The sequence below is a fragment of the Notolepis coatsorum genome, assembly GCF_963971535.1.
Source record: "Notolepis coatsorum genome assembly, chromosome: 1".
Taxonomy (NCBI): domain Eukaryota; kingdom Metazoa; phylum Chordata; class Actinopteri; order Aulopiformes; family Paralepididae; genus Notolepis; species Notolepis coatsorum.
The window spans coordinates 283,907,917-283,932,252 of NC_140165.1; the positions used below are offsets into that span (position 1 = coordinate 283,907,917).

Sequence of the window (24,336 nt, forward strand, 5' to 3'; positions counted from 1 at the left end):
CAGATTGAGTGAGATTTTGGCTTCATTCAGATGTGGGGTACATTCTATTATATACAGGGAAATATATTATTTCCCATGGGGCTTATTGATTAATGTGTGGCCACGAGGAGAGGGGGGATGCTGGTGTATATAGAGTGAGTGTGTGCGTGTGTCTGTATTTAGAGAATAAAAGAGAATGGTGTTTTCTTTTACAGACACACACACACACACGTATACAGACAAACATATACGTGTGTGTGTGTGTGTGTGTGTGTGTGTGTGTGTGTGTGTGTGTGTGTGTTGAGTGTGTTGTAAAAAAGATATACAGTACATAGTTAAAACTGAAATTCCTTCCAGCAGTGTTAAAAAATAAAAATAAAATAAGATTCCTGAAAAAACCACGGTATAGTAAAAATACATACCTGCCTACCTCCCAGGCCCACACGCACACAAGCATCGTCATCAACATCGTTGACAAAGCACCCCTGCCATCCCCCACACTGGAAAAATGCTAGGATGCCTGCACACTGTGCACAGAGACAGAGTGGGCCACAGTTTTAATTCAGCGCGGTATTAATGCGTCAGGGGCAACATTCTGAGCGTTTGATAAAGTCGAGGTGACATATTAATGATTAAGGACAGATTATTGGTGTGGATTAAAAGGCAGGGGTGTGGGGGCGGGAACAGGAGGGAAAGGGGTTGGAGGTCACAATGACTTTTACCCGAGAAAAAAGTCCTTGGCTGGGGCTTCCAAGACCCAGGGGTAACCTGATCCTGGAGGTGGAAGAGAGACCACACAACATAATACAGTTAGCTACAGCTGTGTGTCTGGAGGTGGAAGAGAGACCACACAACATAATACAGTTACAGTAGCTACAGCTGTGTGTCTGGAGGTGGAAGAGAGACCACACAACACAACATAATACAGTTTGCTACAACTGTGTGTCTGGACACAAATTTTCCAAACACAACCATGTTTGAAATTGGGGAAAGAAATCTTTGGTTATTTAGCAAAACAGCGCGTCTTAAGACTTTTGCGGCCAACCACGTTTATATACGTTATTGGGCGCCAGCGGTTAACACATTGACCGCCAGCACCAGGGGGCGCTGATACCCCATTCATCGCCAGGTCTTTATTCAATGGATATAGTTTTAGACTGTGACATTTGCGAGTGCTTAAAATATATCGTATATTATATCTATGGGTCTAATAACGCCGTCGGGTCTCAGTGAGTTGCTTCTAGTCAACATGCCTGAGACAGATTGTTTTTTCATCGGTACATTTCCGTTTTATACCGTTTTGAATAGAGTATGGTTTGGGTGTTTTTCAGTAATTCCAGGAAAAAGGCGAGAAAAGGCGGTTTACTGTAATCCAGTCATCATGTTGACATTTTTCAGCTGATTATCTAATCATCCTGAAATCAACGCTAGATTATCATTAGTATGTCTCCTCGTCCATACATGAAATGACCGTCGTAGCGGGGCGCTCCCCCCCCCCCCAACCCCACCGCAGCCAACGGTAAACAGCCATACACAGTCCACATGCTGTAGAAATAAATGTCAGATCAACAATCAAATTTATATATAATCTTCTTACCTTGTATCTGATGTAATGCAAAAGAGATAATCCAAATATATATATATATATATATATATATATATATAATCTGATCGCAATTCCAAATAATGCTTGTGGAGGTCCGCATCACACTACCGACCGGTTCACAATGACGGGCGGGCGGAGTTACTGCTCGATGCCACCGTTATATAGAACTGGTTCGGCTGAGTATTTAAAGCCGCCCGCCCGGCTCAGATCGCCTCCTAAAACACACCAACCCATTTTCAATGAGATACCTGGCAGTAGAGGGCGGTGTTGACCGTCTGCCAGCTCAGACAGGCTCTGAAGAAGATACCAGAGGCTGCAGCTATGAATTATGAATAGATATAGCGAATAAATGAAATAACGATCCCAAAAACGAATTAACTCGTTTCTGGCGCTCAACGCATGGCGGCCAATAACGAGTTAACTCGTTTATGGCGCAGAATGTGTTAACGGCCAAAATATATATATATACGTTTTTGGATAGTTTTCCCTTTTTTTCGATTTTAATATCCTATTCGATGTCAGGGACCTGTATGTTGCCGTTAAAAAGCATACTGGGACTCCGAAGGTGCAGTACCGGCCAGATCCTGCTAGTAGGCAGTATCGAGAGTGCAGTAAACCCTGTTCCAGACCAGGTGCTACGTTTAAACTAGGGATATCAGTTTATCGCGTTAATTAGATTAATTAATTACACAGCAAATTATCGCGTTATGAAAATTAACAATTTTTTTTTAATTTAATTATAACAATTTATTTAAATATTTTTTTATCTCATTCATTCCATAAGAACGTAGAATACACATTTACAGACTCTTTTAATATGGTCCATTTGCATGTTCTTGGTATCTGATTCTAGGGACATCTATGGATCTCAGGGAATGTATTCCCAGTGTCAGAAATACTGTGTCTGTTACTAGGCTTGAGTAAATTGTAATGAACCAAATGAGAATATCAATAAAACTTTTTTTTTTATCTTTGACTGTGAATAACACCATGCTAAAATTTACCAGACCTGAAAAATCTAAGCAAATTAATAAATGGAAGATGATTAAACAGAAGGTTTTGTAGATACAGTACTGAATTCTGCCATCCGGACACATGCAATTTGAAATATGATTATAGAATATAGAATATCAGGGATAAAATGGTTAAATGCGTTAAAAATGCGATTAATTAATTACAAATCCTGTAATTAATTAGAAAAAAAAATGTATCGCCTGACAGCACTCGTTTAAACCACTCTGGGCGCACTTTTATAGTAATGGGACGTCAATTTCAGCTTGATCGTGCAAGGTTATCATACCCATCCCCCTGATCGGCGTGTGCTGTGGTAATAACGAATGACGTTACTGGCAATCAAATAATCAGAAACGACCCCCCCCCCCCCTTTCAGATAATCTCCACGTGCTTGTTGTAGAGAGGTGGAGTCGAGGCGCCACTCACTTTTGTTTCATTGGAATGGAGGCGGGAAGGCGCCGCTTACTTTCGTTTCATTGGAATGGAGGCGCAAGATTTTGGAGGCAAAAAAATAATAATCTTTTTTATTTTTTTTACTTCGAATTTTTTTTTATGTTCGAAGCTCGTGCCATCAAACGAAGCTTTGAAACTTCGAAGTATTTAAGACGGCCCTAACGCACAGTGAAACTATGTAATGGAAACCTGGCCCAGCTAGAGCTAGATGGGGAAATCAAATGGCCGCGAATGTGTTAAAGCTTCACTAATGAAGATTGGCCATGAGAGGTAACTGCACCTCGTTTAAAAATGGATAATACAGGTCACTCAGGTCTGGCAGCCAAAACCTCCTCACCTCCGCACTAGGCTGTCAACCATGGGGCACCGTGCCTTTTCCGCACTGGGGCCACGCCTGTGGAATAAGCTGCCAGGATCCATCAAGCCGGCCTCAGAATCCCTTGCTGCCTTCAAGGCCAGCCTTAAAACCCATTTATTTGACTCTTCTATCCAATAGGGCATGTTTTTTTTTTACTGCTCCTATGTTTTATAAAATTTTATTAATTTAAGTTTTAAAACTTTTTATTCTTATGTTTTTATTTTATAAATGTTTTATCTTTTAAACCTTTTATTTTTTCCTTTTGCTGTGAAGCACCTTGATATCTCATTGAGTTTAAAGTGTGCTATATAAATTAAATGTATTATTATTACAATACGAGAAAACGGCAACAGAAAAGGACATTTCTTCAAGGTAACTTTGGGCTCCGTTTTACATTTGTATCGTTCACATGTTGTGCTCTAGAACTGAGGCCGCAGCACTCTGTTGAGAGGGTTTCCTCTCCTTCAGCTCAACTGTACCTCCGGGGATTTACTGTAGCTCAATAAGAAATTATGTTTTTCATGAAAAAGTTCCATAGTGCAGGTTTAAAGGTATGGTTCAGTATTTATTTTTAAATTAAACATAATCAGATTCATCATGAAATTAGAACATTTCAGTATTATGAAAACACACACACCCTTGCGGCAGCGTTCTGGTTTTGAGATATTCAAAGCCGATATCATTAGCAACGCTACTGCTGGAAGTCATGTCTCACATCACAAATATCACATTTACGTCCCGACTATTTACCATGTTATAAAACAATTAGGAAACAGTTTGGAAAGTTGCTAAATGTGATCCGTAGGAGACATTATTTATTTGACTTACACAAGAAATTATTTGTGCTTCCTACTGTATATCATGGAAACCAAAACGCTTGTGAATGGACATTGAATGGACTGAAATGACCTAGTAATTTAAGATAATATATTCCTTTATTGATCATAGCAGCATGGGGGAGGGGAGGTACAGGTATGGGCAGTGTAATAGTAGAACATCATAAATATAGGCAATACAATTAGATCTGAATATAAACATATGGGGGTGGGGGCTGTGTAAACTACATTTCTGTAATAAATGAGATACCAGGTTATTCCTCTTATTAACCGAGGTTAACTAAGGTTAATGTAATATTCACTACATGTTGTGATATTTTTAAACACATTTTGTTGAATGTAATGCTGGATCATGTATGTGTGTGTGTGTGTGTGTGTGTGTGTGTGTGTGTGTGTGTGTGTGCGTATGCCATGGATTGGTTCTCAATGGAATCTTCAATCTTCCACAAGGTCTCCTTCTTCCCTTGTGGGAGAAATCCCTCCTCTTTATTTCTTCCATGCATACAGATATGGCTGTGTGATTTATATTTGTCCAACAACACACCAGTGAGCTGCGAGGATTCAGGAAGAGAGGGGGAGAGCGCAGACAAGTGGTCCATGTATGTAGCCCGCTATCGTCCCGACATCCCATACTGTACATGCATCTTTAAATGTGATTTGTCTGCAGCACCGAATGGCCAGTTCCTAAAAACCTTGTGTATTCACCGTACTTCAAAATAAAAGTAATCCTGCTTCAGATACTGTAATGCATCAATGATGTCTACCGACCGCTACCCTTTTCACCAAGCTGCACACATGTTTCTCTCCTTTCATATTCTTCTCTCATACCATCTCTCTTCCTCTCTCCATCCTTCTCTCTCTAACTTACTCCCTCTCTCGCCATCCTTCTCTCTCCATCTCCCTCTCATTTTTTTAGCTATACAGCCTACCAGGAAAATGAACAGATTAGACGACGTGGCAGGGGGATGGAGAGAGAGGGGGGGGGGTGATGGATGGCAGACAGAGTGGAAGGCGGATAGGAGCAGTGAGGTGAAGACAGGAGAGAGAGAGGGAGATGAGAGGCGGGGGAGGAGAGAAGTGGAGGCTTGTGAGAATCAACAGACAAGCCAAAGGAGGGAGTGGGTGGGAGAGAGAGAGGAGAGCGAGAGAGATGCAGAGAAGCACAGAAAGCAAGACAGACCAGCAAGAGAGAGAGAAAGAGAGAAAGACAAAGAACTGGAAACCAAATGAGAAAGAGGACAAGACAGAGAAGGGCAGAAAAGAGAGAATAAAAGTAAGCAAATGAGGATGCAAGAAATAGAATAAGAGGAGGAAACAAGAAAGCAATAGAATGAACACAACATCTGAAGAGAGAGAGAGACAGACAGAGAGAGACAGAGAGCGAGAGTATACGCAACAACGCAAGAAATGTAAAGAAAAGCAATGAGAGGCAAACACACACACATACGCATTCCACTCCTCTGTGGTCTTTTAATAATAATCATTGATCTCACCAGTGGGAGGAGCCTGTCAATAAAAAAGTGTGTTGTTATAAACCACCATCATAGTCATCAGGGTTATTGTCGCTCTCTTTACTGCCGTTCTACAGTTATCCATCTCTTGCTGTACGCTCCCACATAGAGCCCACGTGACCTACGACCCCGTCACTCCATCTAGTCTTCGGCCGGCCTCTTGCCGTCTCTTGGAATCCAACCGGTTATCTTGATTGTACGTCTGCTAAGCGCTCAGTGTGTCTCTGCCCAGCAACTGCTTTGCTCTTTCCCTGATGGCCACGACTACTGTATGTATGTCTGTCTGTGACTTGTGTTCGTCCCTGGGTCCAGGATAGCGGGATGGGGTGAGAGAGAGACGTAGACAGAGGGATGGCGGGGAGAGAGGGATGGAGAGAGCGACAGAGGGATGGAGACAGATATGGATGGAGAGGATAGAAGGGGTGGAGATATTAACAGAGGGATGGAGAGATTAACAGAGGGATGGAGAGGATGGAGAGAAAGAGAGATAGCCTGGTGCAATTCAACCCATAAGTGGGATCAGTTCAGATCAATCGGGCATAGGCTTATTATCTTGTGAGCCTTCAGTTCTGATGGCTTGGGAGGAAAGAAGCTGTTGCACAGTACAGCAGACGTGACCAGATGCTCTGAAACCTTCTCCCAGGTGCTAATAGTGCAAAGAGGAGGTGGGAGGAGGTGAGAGGGGTCAGCTGCTATGTCGGTGGCCTTCCAATGCTTCATAGATGTCAGCTAGGACAGGCAGAGTGACTCCTGTGATCTTTTCAGTTTTTAACAGGTTGTGTGTCACAGCGGGGGTGTTGCATCTCTCCCGAGTGCCATACCAGTGTGTGAATCTCTTGTCTCACTTGCTTGTTTTTTCAGACTCTTATTTCAGATCACTTGGCTTCCTCTCATCCTTTCTCGTCGTCCCCTTTGGTTCCTCTCTCCTGCCGGTACATATTTGAAGTGACTTTGAAAAAGAAAAAAAAGTCATGATGTCAAGCCAAGTCATTTGGAAAAGTGCACAGGGAAGCCATTTTGGCTCTATCTCCTGCCCCAGTGGCTGCGGCATCAATGGAAAGAACCCTGTAGGCAGTCCCTATTCCGGCTCTGCTGACGAAACTTTAATTCATACAGTGGCGAGGCCTGCAGAGTGGTGGCAAAGTGCTTCAGTGAGATCACAGTGCACGCACGCACACACACACACACACACACACACACACACCACTGCTCCAGTGGCACTGAATCAAATATTGATCACTTGCTGAAGTCCCCTTGGTTACGTGATAAGGTGCAGTACATTTCCTCTCCGACACGCCTGGACACACACACACAAAAACCACACAAGCAACAGTTTAACACTCTGTGAGCATGCGTGTGTGTGTGAGTATATGTATGTGTGTGTGTGTGTGTGTGTGTGTGTGTGTGTGTGTGTGTGTGGGTTAGTTGTTTAGTTGTAATAAAAAGTATTCATTACCACAAGACACATGGGGTCTTGAGTATAATACTCGGGGTACGTAACATGGTAAGATGACATCACGGGGAGGGACGCTTCCACAAATCCACCGACCAACGAGAAGGAAACCGTAACGCTGCTCATGGGATGAATGGGGAGTCAGTCAATCAAGATCTTACTTATTGACCGTAATTCCGTTTGGTTCAATTCAATCTTTTGAGTGAGTGTGAGAGACAGATGTTCCTTTAGGTTTCATCACCATTTCAACACGGATGCAGTGTGTGTGTGTGTGTGTGTGTCTCCACTGTGAATATTGACACATGGGCAGTAAGTTAAACAGGCCAGGAGTGAATCTTCTCCCTGTCAGCCTTCATTAGAAACACTACATCAGACACACACACAGGGACCGAAACTAGAGAGCGCCACCCGCCATTTGCGCTCAGTTTTTAAGTTTGGCGCCTCCCACTGAGACGTCTGAGCGCCGTGTGACGGGCTATCAAATAGTCATGTGAAAACCGAAAATCATGATCCAATTCTTTAGCGGAGTTCTCACTTGCTGTCTCAGCCGACATGAAGCGCGCACCGCGCACTGCTGCTAGCCCCTCCCCACCTGTTTCTGTATGCCTGCATGTAAACAGAGGCTATTGCCTCCGAGTCACCGTGACGTTAGTTAGCACTGCTGCTGCTGCTAATGCCTGCATGTAAACAGAGGCTATTGCCTCACCGTGACGTTAGTCTAGTCAGTGTGGGACCTTCGTGAGATAACGTTAGCTACCGTTACAAAATGACCCAGTCAACTATTCACTTAGTTTAATACACGAGGCATTGTGTAACGTTATCCAGCCGGCTAGCTACGGATAGCTCCCGACATCAACAAATCCTCCAGCAATAGTCCAGTGCATAATACCTCCGTTGGCTAGGTAACTAGTCACTACGAAATGTCGCAGTAAACTAAATAGTTCACTGAGGCGTTGTCCCAACGCCATCCAGCAGTAGCTACAGATAGCTCTTGGCATCAATGTCCTACAACAACAACATGCGTATTCGAGTCCCTGGTTTACATCGCATGAGTGAGGGCTGCTGACTAGGGTCCAGGTGCAGCGCCGGAGAATTCTTTTGCATGCTGAATGTAGCGTTTAGGGCCCAGCTGCACCCCCGGAGAATCCTTGCTGGAGCTGGAGGCCACTCGAGTATACACACAGACAGTGGAGCTGTTTGCAGACAGCGAGGTGGCGATGTCTCGCAGATAACACAATCACAAGTATGATTATATAATATATATATTTTATTAAAAAAAAAATCTATATAAAATAATAATAAAAAAAAATTATATCAAAAAAAAGTTGGCGGGTAAGAAATATGCTTGGCGGGTAGATTCTTCCCATCTACCCGCCACTGGCCGGTGAGTCAAAAAGTTAATTTCGCTCCCTGCACACACACACACACACTGTATGTTTCCTCCTGTCCTTTCCACACCCACCCACACCCCCCCCCCACACACAGTTCCCTTCCGTCCTTTCCTCATTCCCACACATACACACACCTCTGTTCCTTAAAAAAAAAATCTATATAAAATAATAATAAAAAAAAATTATATCAAAAAAAAGTTGGCGGGTAAGAAATATGCTTGGCGGGTAGATTCTTCCCATCTACCCGCCAAGCATATTTCTTACCTGCAGTGCCAACTTTTTTTGATAAAGAAAAAATTTATTATTATTTTATATAATTTTTTTTAATAAAATATATATATTATATAATCATACTTGTGATTGTGTTATCTGCGAGACATCGCCACCTCGCTGTCTGCAAACAGCTCCACTGTCTGTGTATACTCGAGTGGCCTCCAGCTCCAGCAAGGATTCTCCGGCGCTGCAGCTGGACCCTAAACGCTACATTCAGCATGCAAAAGGATTCTCCTGAGCTACAGCTGGACCCTATTCAGCAGCCCTCACTCATGCGATGTAAGCCAGGGACTCGAATACGCATGTTGTTGTTGTAGGACATTGATGCCAGGAGCTATCTGTAGCTACTGCTGGATGGCGTTGGGACAACGCCTCAGTGAACTATTTAGTTTACTGCGACATTTCGTAGTGACTAGTGAGCTACCTAGCCAACGGAGGTATTATGCACTGGACTATTGCTGGAGGATTTGTTGATGTCTGGAGCTATCAGTAGCTAGCCGGCTGGATAACGTTACACAATGCCTCATGTATTAAACTATGTGAATAGTTGACTGGGTCATTTTGTAACGGTAGCTAACGTTATCTCACGAAGGTCCCACACTGACTAGACTAACGTCACGGTGAGGCAATAGCCTCTGTTTACATGCAGGCATACAGGGGTAGGAGCAGCAGCAGCAGTGCTAACTAACGTCACGGTGACTCGGAGGCAATAGCCTCTGTTTACATGCAGGCATACAGGGGTAGGAGCAGCAGCAGCAGTGCTAACTAACGTCACGGTGACTCGGAGGCAATAGCCTCTGTTTACATGCAGGCATACAGGGGTAGGAGCAGCAGCAGCAGTGCTAACTAACGTCACGGTGACTCGAAGGCAATAGCCTCTGTTTACATGCAGGCATACAGGGGTAGGAGCAGCAGCAGCAGTGCTAACTAACATCACGGTGACTCGGAGGCAATAGCCTCTGTTTACATGCAGGCATACAGAAACAGGTGGGCAGCAGCGGCAGCAGCAGCGGCAGCAGCAGCAGTGCGCGGTGCGCTGCATGTCTGTGCTGAGACAGCGAGTGAGAACTCCGCTAAAGAATTGGATCATGATTTTCGGTTTTCACATGACTATTTGATTGCCCGCCACACGGCGGTCAGAGCTCTCAGTGGGAGGTGCCAAACGTAAAAACTGAGCGCAAATGGCGGGTGGCGCTCTCTAGTTTCGGTCCCTGCACACACACGCACACACCTCTGTTCCCTTCTGTCCTTTCCTCATCTCCACACACACACCTCTGTTCCCTTCTGTCCTTTCCTCATCTCCACACACCTATCTTTTCCCTTCTGTCCTTTCCTCATCTCCACACACCTATCTGTTCTCTTCTGTCCTTTCCTCATCTCCACACACCTATCTGTTCTCTTCTGTCCTTTCCTCATCTCCACACACCTATCTGTTCTCTTCTGTCCTTTCCTCATCTCCACACACCTATCTGTTCCCTTCTGTCCTTTCCTCATCTCCACACACACACCTCTGTTTCCTTCTGTCCTTTCCTCATCTCCACACACACACCTCTGTTTCCCTCTGTCCTTTCCTCATCTCCACACACACACACCTCTCTGTTCCCTTCTGTTTCACCTTGAACGCATTGGTAAGTTTTATGTCTGATAAAAACACAAGAGAGACACACACAGCGCTACTGAATCAGAACAATTGGGAGCAATTTTGATTTAATTGCTTGTAGTTTTAACATTGATGACCTAGTGGGGCTGTGAAACCCATTGGAACTTCAAGACCACCATCGTCATCGGTTTTAGGGGTGTGGGGGTGGATGAGAATTAGTTTCTTTCTGATGTTCTCTCTCTAACACACACAAACAGATAAGAGAGAGGAGAGAGAGAGAGAGAGAGAGAGAGAGAGAGAGAGAGAGAGAGAGAGAGAGGATAGATGGAGAGAGGAGAAACTATCTCTCTCCAACCTGTATTGGTTTTATTATTATTGTGTTTTATTTTGCAGGGTGGGGGAGGGTTGATGATTTGAGGAAATGTCATTTATATTGTTGGCTCAATGGTAGCGCAATAAAGTTAATTTGAAATTCAAATGGGGGCTGTGTTGGGTAATCTGGGTTGACTGCATATGACAACGTGTCATAGGGAATTAGTGGACGGCGAAAACAAACAACACGCACACATGCACATACACACACACACACACACAGTGACCGAACATGGGCTACACTGAATGTGACAGCAGCACAGCCATGTCATTTGTTAACATGTGTGTGTGCGTGTGCGTGTGCGTGTGTGTGTGTGTGTGAGTGAGTGAGTGTGTAAGTTCCCATGACAACCGTGGCTGTGTCCCACCTGGCCCTGTCTTCGGCCTATCATGTGCTTTCCTACTCTTCCAATCATGCCTTTCATCACTGGTGGACAAGTGAGGGAACATAGAGAAGAAGGAGAAGAATGAAGGAGAAGGTCGGAAGGAAAGAGATGGGAGAGGGAGGAGAGAGAGAAAGGAGAGGAGAGGGAGGGGAGAGGAGAAAAGTGAGAAGAGGGGAGAGAGATGAGAGGAGATGGGAAAGAGAGGAGAGGAGAAAAGTGAGAGAGGGGTGAGGTGAGAGGAGAGGAGGAGTGAAAGAAGAGGAGAAGATTGATAGAGGAGAGGATAAGGTATAATACAGAGATGAGAGGAAGAGAGAAGTAGAAAGGCGGAGAGCAAGAGGAGATAAGAACTGAAGAGAGGAGCGGAGAGAAGAGGAGAGTGGAGCGGAGATGAGAGGGGAGGAAAGGAGAGTGTAAACAGAGAGAAGAGGAGAGGAGAAAGGAGTGGAGAGGAAAGGAGAGAGGAGCGGAGAGGAGAGAAGAGGAGAGTGGAGTGGACAGATATGGACGGATGTGTGCAAGTGGCGGTCACTGGGCGCCAGCCGGTCACCATGGCGACATGCGGCGCTCCTACTGATATCACACCTGTTGCAGAGAGAGATGTGTGTGTGTGTGTGTGTGTGTGTGTGTGTGTGTGTGTGTGTGTGTGTGTGTGTGTGTGTGTGTCTGTGTGCGCGTGCGTGTGTGTGTGTCTGTGTGCGCATGCGTGTGTGTGTGTGTGTGTGTGTGTGTGTGTGTGTGTGTGTGTGTGTGTGTGTGAGAGATAGAGCGAGAAAATTGGAATGCTATTTGAGAGAGAGTACAAAGTGGCAGAATACCTGAGCGCTGTGACTGACTCAAAACTAAGGAGATCCTTGACTTGGTACAGACTCAGCTAGCACAGCCTAGCCATCGAGAACTGGCTCCCAAAAGAAGACAGACTGTGCACCCACTGCACACAAGAAGAGGTGGAAACCGGCGGAGCTACACTTCCTAACAACCTGCCCACTATACCAAGACATCAGAGACATATACTTCCCACAAATTGTAAACACCCAAAGAGACTTTGAAAACATGGCAAATAACGCAAAACTCCCATACCTACTAGGAGAGATACAACAATGTGCAAACACAGCAGCAAGATTTGTGAGATGCTGTGACAAGAAAAGGACATCCAACGGAATACAACCACCATAAAGACTGTTAATCACACATTGATTTCTGTACTATATTGATCTCTTTGATTGTTTTGCTTTGTTTTGTTTGTTTTAACACTAGCTTTGGCAATGTAAATGTATGTTTCCCATGTCAATAAAGCCCCTTTGAATTGAAAATTGAATTGAGAGAAAGAGAGGGGGGATATATCGAGAGAGAGAAAGGGGGGAGAGGGAGAGGGCAATTCAAGATAAAGCTGTGCTGTATACTTCATCACCTGTTGAGTGTGTGTGGTGCCCCCATGGAGGGGCTTATGACATCAGTGGCATGAGTGACAGCACCCTGAAGGTCGTCACACACACACACACAGAGTGAGACAGAGAGAGAGAAACACAGTGACAGAGACAAAGTGATAGAAATATAATTTTAATTAAATGACAGGTGTAGGTGTGTGTGTAGAGAGAGAGAGAGAGAGAGAGAGAGAGAGAGAGAGAGAGAGAGAGAGAGGGGTAGAGAGAGAGACTATCATTTTACAAGCTCTATCAGAAGCCAACTCTCCTATAGCTGACCAAACAAAGGCTGACTGGGCCTGGAATTGGTGGATCACTGAGAGTTAGCATCCAGAGTTATCTGTGTGCGTTCTCTCTCTCTCTCTCTGTGTGTGTGTGTGTGTGTGTGTGTGTGTGTGTGTGTGTGTGTGTGTGTGTGTGTGTGTGTGTGTGTGTGTGTGTGTGTGTGTGTGTGTGTGTGTGTGTGTGTGTGTGTGTGTGTGTGTGTGTGTGTGTGTGTGTGTGTGTGTGTGTGTGTGTGTGTGGCGAGTGGGGCTTCTTGTCGTGATGAATAATTGATATTCCCTCTCTCATGCCCGAGTTCTTTTAACAGAATTCGCTACATCACACACACAGTTAGGAAACGGACATTGCCTGTGTAATCCGTTTTACCCTATACTATGTGGAAATTCAATCTAACATGGACAATCTGGAGTCAGATACAACTATAAGCTGAAAACATACAAGGAATTGTACGAGACGGTGAAGTGGAATGGTATTACTATGGCAGGGACACAGGGAATTACATTAGGGTTAAACTTAGCCAGTTTAAAACCAATGATGAATGGTCCAAATTAAATGGATTAAGTGTGTGAGTGAGTGAGTGAGTGAGTGAGTGAGTGAGTGAGTGAGTGAGAGAGGGGGCTCCCCGATACCCGAGCCCTCAGCCCTGTGACTGAGATTACAACCCCATGGATCATTACACAGACACACACCAGTATCACTCTCTCCTTCTCCCGTCACCTCTCTGGTTTCTCTCGCTGCTCTTTTCCTCTCCTGCTCTGTGTCACTCCCTCCTCTATCCGTCCCATCTGTGCTGTTGTGAAGCAGCGCTGCTCAATGTTGCCCTCTGCTGACCGATCCACACCACAGCAGGACCTCATAGTGGAACAGTTGCGCTGCTCTATTCTACTATTCTACTTCAGTACTGACTGTACTCTATAGACAATGTCTATAATTGTGTACTACCAATGCACTACTACTAATCATCATCATCATCATCCTCAGAATGAACGGTTATATAAAAACTAGGCCCAGACTAAAAACACACTTCTTCAATCAATATCGGAGAAAAATATGCCCCCTGCGACATCGCAGACCACTATACCAAGAGGTGAATTCACTTCTTGGTAATGTGTCTGTATGCCTTTTAAGGGGGAGTGAGTTTTACTTGCAGTACCGCTAGCGGCTACGTGCCATAGTCACTTTACAACACTTGAAGTCCATCGTGACTGTGGATATACTCGCGGTACCTCCGTTACACTCACCCCCCTAAACTCACTCCACCCAGGGAATCCGGGTCACGGCACCACTGAAACCAGTCTTATTTGACATGCCCTGGGTGGGAGTTGAACCCCGGTCTCCCGCGCAACATTGCAGACCACTATACCAAGAGGTGAATTCACTTCTTGGTAATGTGTCTGTATGCCTTTTTTTTTAAGGGGGAGTGAGTTTACTTGTAGTACCGCTACGTGCCACAGTCACTTCACAACACTTGAAGTCCATCGTTACTGTGGATATACTCACGGACCTCCGTTACATATGGTATACAACATGATATCAAATTCAACCCTAACAAGAGTGTTGTTATGATAGTGAAAACTAAGGAGGACCAGAAGCAAAAGTTTCCCTCCTTCTTGTTGTCCGACTGCGCTCTAGATGTGGTGAAGAGTGTGCGATATTTGAGTCACAATATCACTTATGACATGTGTGATGATGTTGATGTACAGACTAGGGGTGTAACTGTACACAAAAACCACGGTATGGTACGGTATGTACCTCGGTTTTGAAGTCAAGGTTCGGTACGGGTTTTCGGTACAGTGGGGGAAAGTTTGGCTTTCCATGTTCCACACAGGGGTGATGTAGTGTGCAGTAACTAATTGTACTTGTAGAGCTGTCAACGAATATTCTATATTGAAATTACTAATAGACTTGTAAAAAACTATACGTGTACCTTTACACCCCTAGTACAGACAATGTGAAAATAAGCCTGTTCAGAGCCTATTGTACTCACCTCCAGGGAACAAAATTAACTTTTTGACTTACCAGCCATTTGGCTGGTAGATTTTAAAAACTACCAGCCAGGCAGATTTTTTACCAGCCAAAAATTTAAAATAGCTTTTTAGTATATCGCCATGTGTTATTATTACTATATAATACTCTCATATGCTATTTTCAATTAATATCATAAACAACATAAGGAATATTAGCATAATTTTGAGTGGACTGAAGGAATGAGTCAGCGTTAATAGTTTTAAATGCAAATAATTTATTGAAACATAGAAGTGGGGTCGGGGACACACACACTGTTTCAACTCACCACCCCCGCATCATATTGTAGTCTAGTCTGTCTTCAAACTTCCACTCCTCTCGAAACCTTTTTATATTTGAATATCAACATTATCTGTGCATCCTCAGTAATCCTCAGTTTACTACAATATACTCCTCTCCTGAGTCCTGACTAGTGACTTCATCGTCTTTCCAAACGCACGCACACACAGAGAAAGGGAGAGTGCCCCCCCCCCATTTCCCTTTCCCCAGTCCACACTGTCTGCTGTTCTCTATGGCTCTGCCGCTGATCAGGATTAGCTTGTTAGCTTACGCTAACATAACCTTCATATCGGGCGATGTGGGCATAAAGGAATGGCGACGATGCAATGCATGTTAGATGCATTTGACCCGTTGTGAGAAGAAGAGAAAACCACAGACTTATTTCGGCTCGCAAAATAGGCGCACTGCTGTGTAGCTCTGCTCTCAGGGAACAAACTTAACTTTTTGACTTACCAGCCATTTGGCTGGTAGATTTTAAAAACTACCAGCCAGGCAGATTTTTTACCAGCCATTGGCGGTTGGCTGGTACTTATTTTGTTCCCTGCTCACCTCTGGTGTAATTATAGCACAGCAAAAATGAAAAAACTGCAGGTAGCATATAATGATGCATTTAGGATCCTCCTTAACACATTGGGCGCCGGGCATTGTGCCCATCATTGTACCCAGTCTGCCAGTCACTGTAACCCTATGGAGATGTTTACCTTCTTTGCAGGGCTATAACTTTTTAAATTGTATTGCTATATTGACATTACTATGGCCCATTCAACATCGATTATCTATTGTTCCGGATGTGGGAACGTTATATTTTTTCATTCATACATTGTTGTGTTAATACCGTCGTGAATATAAGTATGTTTTTAAGCTTTTTTGCTGTAATTCAAAAAAACGATGGGTTAATACGTTGATCAGATGGATTGCCGTGAAATGAATAAACAATCTTAGATTCCTCTTACATGTCGCCGATGAGACTGGAGGAAAAATATTCCAATTATTTGACGTCGATCTGCTAGATCCATTTCCCGTTTGTATGACGCAATAAACGCCGAAATCATATCGATTATTGCGTTTCGAAAGTGATCCCAATGCACTCAAGTGTGTATCTAGATCCACGCTACAAGATATTACTGCCGGAGGAATTTCCTCGATGCACCGAGCGCCACTTCCGGTTTGGCTTGGAGTGTAACTCACCCGACATCCACCAGGCGGCAGTATTGAGGTGTTGCAATATCAGACAGGGTCCAGCTGCAGCAGCGGAAGGAGGCTGGATGAATTATGAATGCCATGGCGAAAAAATTTAATATTGATCCCAAAAAACGAGTTTATTGGTTGTGGCGCACAACGCATGGCGGGCAATAACGAGTATACGCGTTTTTGGCGCACAATGTGTTAAGATCGCTATGGAGAGAATTCCACAATTGTACACCAAAAACTGAAGGACACATCTGTTTAAGTGTGGTACGTGGAAACTGATGTTTAAAATAAAATGTCCTCCTACTAATAATGAAAAAGATTTTGTAACTTTTCTGGCAGTATCTTATTTCTTGCTCTAAACATAATTAACACAGTTTGAAACTTAACCATGTCTTCAACATATCTGACATAATAGTCTATAGCCAACTATAGATAGTTGATTATGTGATGGTGGCCCACTATTAAATTCAGTTGAGTCAAAGGGCCTGTTACAGTAATATAGATTACAAGCGTTCATTATCTCAAGGAAGTTCACTGCTGACTTTCCCGCTTGGCTCTTTTCTTTTTTTAATAGGCTAGATTAGACCGCACTCTGCTTTTAAATCGGTGTCTGTGAAATTGGTCAATTATTTTCTTATCAACGCCCCACAACCCTTTTTCAAAGTTTTACCCTGTTGACCAAAATAGTAATGGCTCACTGAGCATGCTTCATGTAGACGTCAAAGGGTATAAACTTTCATATGATGTTAATTCATGCGACGAGACTAGATTATAAATGTTCGACTGTGAAGGAGAAGGAAGTTGAATCTCTTGCATGATTGATGGCACTGAATAATTTTTGTTCAATGAACTAAGAACTATCCCTAACGATCTCCAAGTCCATACTATCCCTAACCCTAATGGACTCGTGAGATGCCTAGTTGCCATGCAACCAGTAGCCTAGCAAGCTTTCAACAAGCTGCCATTCCTAACTTTGACAGCTTGGCCCAGGGGGCACAGTTTTACCTTCTTAAAAGCAAAGTACTGTGTGATGTTGTACACCTTAACAACTCATTGCATTGAGAATGCCTACTCTAAAGGCTGTCCAACAAGCTGCCTGGGGAGATTAGGATCAGCAGCTTCTTTTCAAATGATTCTTAATAAAAACGAATGTATACAAACATGTTATTGTTCGTCTCTTTTTCTTTTCTTTCTGTGTTCTATTTTAGCGTTGGTCAGCTTAGTTTTTCATTTAATTTCAGCTACATTTCCTTTCACACTACAGCAGGGGTCGGCAATCCTAGGCACACATGTCACCATTGACACGTGGGAGCATTTTCATTGACAATTTTTTTATTTCTATTTTTTTTTTTACTTCACTTTTAGTATTTTGCACTGGACTGTTGTCGCGTTTATCTTGTTGAAATCCTCCCACAGGTTATTTTTTGTAAGTCAACTATTTTGCACACCCCTATGACATGTCAAATCACCTCTTGAACAGCCATTGGCTACACTTTTTTTAATTTATTTAGTTCAATTGAGGGGGGGGGGGGGGGGGGCCTCCTGCTCGCATTTCCCATGGTAATCACAGTGCCGCGGTTGCATTCTGCATATTTGTAGATGTCATGATGGCAACCCCGCTAGCTAAGAAAGCTAAAGGAGCTTTATGTGTGCTTTATGTTTGGAAAATGTTCTTAATGAGGTTATGGCTACGGTGGCAACGATTGTTAACTGCTCGAGGAAATACAAAGCTTGCATACAAAGACGTCCCGCTCTACTCTGCGGTTAGGTGGCTAACAGCTAAGCTGCGGACAAGTTTTGGAGAAGTTTGTCGGCTGCTTTGATGGAAAAAAAGGCCAAGACTACCCAGAACTTGAGGACGAGAAGTGAAGTGGGTTGTGAAACTGATGTTTCTCACGGATATTACGCAACACATCAACGAGCTCAATCTCAGAATGCAAGGTGCAGTTTTGTTTTGGACATGTTTGAGAGTTCATAAGACGATTTGGGGACAAAGCAAAACAGGGATCACATCACACTGACTGGTAGGAAGCTGTTTATTTTCCTACACATGGGTTTGCATGTGAACATGAACTTGAAGGTGCATATGCAGGGCTCTACGCATATATAGAGCATACTCGCGCATATATGTGGCATGTTCATGCATGCGCACATGTATGCACTTACCTGGGATTGGTGTGTTTTTAGAGACTGAGAAACAACCTTATTTTATTGGAGATCTGTCCATAAAGACTCAAACTATCTCTCTAGCTGCCTGTGTGTGTGTGTGTGTGTGTGTGTGTGTGTGTGTGTGTGTGTGTGTGTGTGTGTGTGTGTGCAAGTGTCGGGCTAGGGGAGCTGTCCACCTTGTATGCATGTGGTGCTGAACTTTGTGCACGATTGCTTGGTAATGTGAGCTACGTCATGTCTGATTGGAAACTTTATTAACAGAATGGGTACAATACAGTACGGCTGCTCGACATTAGCCTGGTAATGTGAGTGCTGTCATGTTAACGTTAGCCGCCTCAGTTAAACCTTGCCACACCTCGTTACATGAGGCTTGCGAATCCCCCTCGCCGGATTCCTCTTTTTTTCAGTCTATTTTTCGCCCAAAATAAAAATGAATAGGCAAATGCGAGTGAAATGGTTGCATTGTATGTAGCCGTTTGTCTCCATCGCTTTGTTTCCCCCAATTCAGATTTAGGGTTATGTATCTCGAGGCTGGAGCCAGCATGTCCTCTTTTTTGGAAATCAAAATATGGTCACCCTAGCGGTTGATACAACCATAATAATAATATGGTTAATAATAATAATAATATAATAATAATAATAATAATAATAATAATAATAATAATAATAATAATAATAATAATAATAATAATAATAATAATGTAAAAATGATCATTAAAAAGACCGGATGAGAGAAAATGCGTCTTTAAAATGCTGTTACGATGCATGTAGCCTATATGGATGGGATATTGTTGATATGGCACACTAGTTAACAAGAACATTTCAAACTGGCACTTCATGTCAAAAAGGTTGCCGACCCCTGCACCAGTGTATACATGTAGTGTCATAAGTATACTTTTTTTCAGCTTCAGTTGTATCATTTGTTTTGATATAACTAAAAACTGTTTCAGTGCATCCTCTCTGAGCACAGCTAACTCTCAGTAGGCAGAGGGGACGTGGCCTAATATTCTCAGTGTGCACTGCAGGTGAGCATCACTCAGCTACAGTAGAAGTGACTGATGGGCCAATCAGAGCAGCTAGATGCGACTGATGGGCCAATCAGAGCAGCTAGATGCGAGTGATGGGCCAATCAGAACAGCTAGATGTGACTGTTGGGCCAGTCAGAGCAGCTAGATGTGACTGTTGGGCCAGTCAGAGCAGCTAGATGTGACTGATTGGCCAGTCAGAGTAACTTGTGTGTATTGTGCAATAATTCATTGGAAGTAGATTGGATATCTAAAATGGTTTTATTGTCATGATATCCAGGGGGATAGCAATCAAAGGGCTTTGGTCATCATGTTCACAACAACAGCAGCTCTAACATTCTCTAATAATGGAAAAGTCACTTTAAAAGGAAGGAGTTATTGTATAGTATAGTTTAGATACATTAAGTATAAAAATTACGAAATTAAAATTGTAAATTGTATATTGTATAGTAGTGTACATAGGAACCAGTTTCTCAGGAACTTAGCATGTCTTTTTGTATCATGCACATCTTGTGTCTTACCTATTTTATTATTGTATTTTGCACAATCGATGCAGGCATGACCACCCGCATTTCACTGTATGCCCTGGTATATGTGACAAATAAACCTCTTTATTCTTCTTGATTATTGATCCTACACACACACACCAGACATACATACCATAAAACACTAGGACAGACAGAGTATAATTGAGAGGAGGTGAGGTAGGAGCGAAGTACGTAGAGAGAGAGATTGTTATTATGGAGTTGTGAGGTGAGAGGTAGTGGAGAGGAGAGGTGAAGGTGAGAAGGTGTTCATTGTGTACTGGACCCTAGACTGGCTGAGAACGCCTTGCCCCTCCCCCTCACAAACCCATGTCAACAAATGCCCAGTCAACTATTCACTTTAGTTTAATGCATGAGGTGTTGTCCAATGTTATCTAGCTCCTAATATCAACGTCTGATATCATCAGTTTGGCATTCGTTTTCGCAGTTGTTTGCTAGCGTTGGCTAACTAGCTATCGTTGTTCCGTGAGCTAACGTTAGCTACCTAGCTAACGTTACTGTTTAAAATGACCCAGTCAACTATTCACTTTAGTTTAATGCATGAGGCATTGTCTAATGTTATCTAGATACTGATAGCTCCTGATATCAACGTCTGATATCATCAGTTTGGCATTCGTTTTCACAGTTGTTGGCTATCGTTGGCTAACTAGCTATCGTTGTTCCGTGAGCTAACATTAGCTACCTAGCTAACGTTACTGTTTAAAATGACCCAGTCAACTATTCACTTTAGTTTAATACATGAGGCATTGTCTAACGTTATCTAACTGGCTAGCTACTGATAGTTAGCAAGTGGAGGAAAACTCAGTACAATTAAACACTATGCAACGACCACTGCAAACGTCGAGTGAATCGTCAAGTAACGTTAACGTCATTGCTACTGCTGTGACTAGCTGCTCTAGTAGTCTACCGGTCACAGGGTATAGTGAAAATCCATACCGTAGCGCAAATTCATACAGTTTATACCGTCCACCCCTAATTACGACCATTCTAATTGCCCATCGGACTATATTCTGCCCCATTCAATAGATATTCTTTATTGATTGAAATTGCACTGTGTGGACAGTTGAATTTGTTTGTTTTTGAACCGTGACGAGTCTGAACACCACCAGGCTCGTCACACTATATATACACAGTATATATATAAATACTTAAATTATCAGTATTATCGTCTAAGTCAAAGTCTTTGGGCACACCATCTTCTGTTAACTGCTAACTACGGACTAATACATTCACCGTGGCATCTGGGTCCTCTGGGAGGAGGTGAGAGGAGAGGAGGAGAAGAGAAGAAAGAGGGGAGGAGAAGGAGAGGAAAATGAGGGAGAGGGGTGAAGGAGGGAGAGAGAGAGAGCCGACTCATCAGTTCACAGCAAAATACAGAAAACTCATCAGGCAGATGGGTGCCGAGAGCACACACACACACACAGCACATCCAGCTTTCCTCAACTCTTCTATCTACATAATTACGCTGAGCCTACAGACACAGTGCTGATGTAACAGCTGCTAACTGAACCAACCCATTCTGACCCCAATATGGCGGTCCATCCACAGAGCAGCCTGTTTGCATCGACAGAGGTGACCAACACAGGAGATGTATGCGTGCATACAACTCCTGCACATACATACACACATACACATGACATGGACATGATTGTCTGGTATCTCACATACATCCAGAACATGGGAATGACTTTGACATGGAATCTATAATCCTTTGGTCTGTCTTCTTATGTTTTCTGTACACACAGGCTGTAAATCACTATCATCACCATCAACAGTACAGGTACAAGGTGGAATGTGCGTTAAATGCATGTGGAGTAGGGCTCGACCGCATGTGGAGTAGGACTCGACCGCATGTGGAGTAGGGATCGACCGCATGTGGAGTAGGGCTATGTGGAGTAGGGCTATGTGGAGTAGGGCTCAACCGCATGTGTTTCTGGCTGCGACCAGCGGCTCTATAGGCCACTGTCTGGTTGGTGGGAAACATTTCTCCACTCTCTAGCGCCCAGAGGTCTCGCCCTAGGAGGCTAAAATTGGGCATGGAGTGTGTGTGTGTGTGTGTGTGTGTGTGTGTGTGTGTGTGTGTGTGTGTAGGTGTGTGTGTGTGTGTGTGTAGGTGTGTGTGTGTGTGTAGGTGTGTGTTGCATGCCAATGGCCAGTGGCCTATCACAAAGGCCATACAGATTATGAGTAAATCAGGGAAGCCGATAAGACGATATTTGGCAGCAATATTCAATTGCAGTAAATGTGAAGATTTTAGTGTCAACATTAACAGCAACACAAACCCTCAGCAGCATTTACATGAACATATGGTCGATATAATGACATTTGAACAATACATTTAAAAGTGCATGGAGTTCCTAGCAGGCTTTGAACAAAGGTGACATATGATTATGAAAACATAAACTGAATTAGGATACATTATACATTAGAAGTCGAGTTAACATTAATTTAGCCTGCCAAAATATTGCTAAACAGATTTTGGAGGAACTACTTGGCCCCCTTTCTGGGAAAAGCTAGCATTAAAGGGTTTGTTTTTACAACATTTTCCAATCTCTAGTCTAGTGTCTAGTTTATGGTATATTTTCACTACATGATATTCAAAATTCCAATATTGGCCGACACCAATATTTTTTAATTGGGTCAGTACAGCTCAGTGTTCACTGGTGCAGTGGTCCTCGACCCAGTAAATGGCACAGCAGACATTCAGAGGAACACACCAGATTATTGATTGCTTGGAAATGTCATAAAACCAAGTATAATCGCACAAGCAGGGAGATATTAAAAAGGTTGTTGACCAAGCAGCCAATGACATTAACTTTGAAAGGCAAAAAATGGGATCATAGAGTGTGAATGACGTCATTGGGTTTTATTAAAGGTCATGTAATAGATTTCATTGTTGTTGGTATGACAACCAACCAGTACTTCTAAATGTGATTTTCCCATTTTTACTTCAATGAAAAAAGGTTTACATGGACCTTTATGTGCATGGTACATTTCAGTAAAAGGTACCACCTGTAGCCCACAGAACACATTCGAAAACACTGGAACACTGTCAGACAATTCATACCCAATTTATGCTGAATTCCAGTTCATAACAGTCATCCATAACTGCTTCTGGTATTGATACTTTTACTCGTGATTACTGTAATGAGCTCAAATGTTTAAATTAGTTTTTCTTTTTTAGGGCTGGAGTACTATATGGTTACCAGTTACTGTCTTCTGTATAGCAGTACCCCTCCACATGTGTACGTTGTTCAGTAACTTGCAAAATTAAAGTGAAAAAAAGATTGGGATTCAATATTGTGAATCGTGAAAATGTGTAGAAACATTTAGTTTGACCGTATTGCACCACCCCTACTTTAAAGGGTAAGGTCAGAATTTTGGACCCCGAGAGTACTTACCAATGATGTCATCGATCAGTAGAGTTCTTTCTCAGCACAACCCGTGCCTGTGACCCTCAGCTCCGGCTACTTAGCCACAGGGAAACCTGCATCCACAATTCTGAACTAACCCTTTAAAGAAAGTTAAGGACCAGTGTCCTTGTGTCCAATGTGCTGTTAACCCTTTCAATGCCGCACTACCAAAACGGTTAACCCTTTCACTGCAACAACACACAGAGGGTTAACCCCTTCACTGCCACACGACAGCCGACAGAAGGTTAACCCGACCGTCGGTTGTGTGATAGTAAAGGGTTAACATTCTGTCGTGTGGCAGTGAAAGGGTTAAGTAACATTGGGACAGCATACTCAACACTAATAAGGTAGCATTGAGCACTGCAGTAACTACTGTACAACACATGGTCTTCTATAGTTGAGCAGCACGTTCAGTAGTGCTAACAGGGGAACGCCACCCATTATAAGAATTCACATAAATCTTCTTCTTGTCCCCAGGTGAGTGGCATGTGTTCAGGCAGTGTTTGTGAACGCACACCGCTCTCTCCTGAAGCAGGTGACAGTTCAGTCAGTGTTTGTGAACGCACACCGCTCTCTCCTGAAGCAGGTGACAGTTCAGTCAGTGTTTGTGAACGCACACCGCTCTCTCCTGAAGCTAGAAATCAGAGAGAGAACCCGCAAACAGCGATGAATGGCGCTCTGAATTTACGAGGCCATAAAATGTTTGTGTGAGCCGTAGAAGGTCTGAATCAGAGGGTAAACCCCTAAT

At 43.4% G+C, this 24,336-nt stretch overlaps 1 protein-coding gene across 1 annotated transcript in view; it reads left to right on the forward strand.

Annotated features, from left to right (window-relative positions):
• fam131ab (family with sequence similarity 131 member Ab) overlaps positions 1–6,074 on the forward strand; it is a gene marked incomplete at both ends in the record, with an annotated part of 55,276 nt that extends 49,202 nt beyond the window's left edge. The window contains one exon of the mRNA XM_084310228.1: positions 6,070–6,074. Within this exon, the coding sequence (XP_084166354.1) occupies positions 6,070–6,074 (5 nt within the window). The remainder of the gene's footprint in view (positions 1–6,069) is intronic.
• Positions 6,075–24,336: the final 18,262 nt, after the last annotated feature.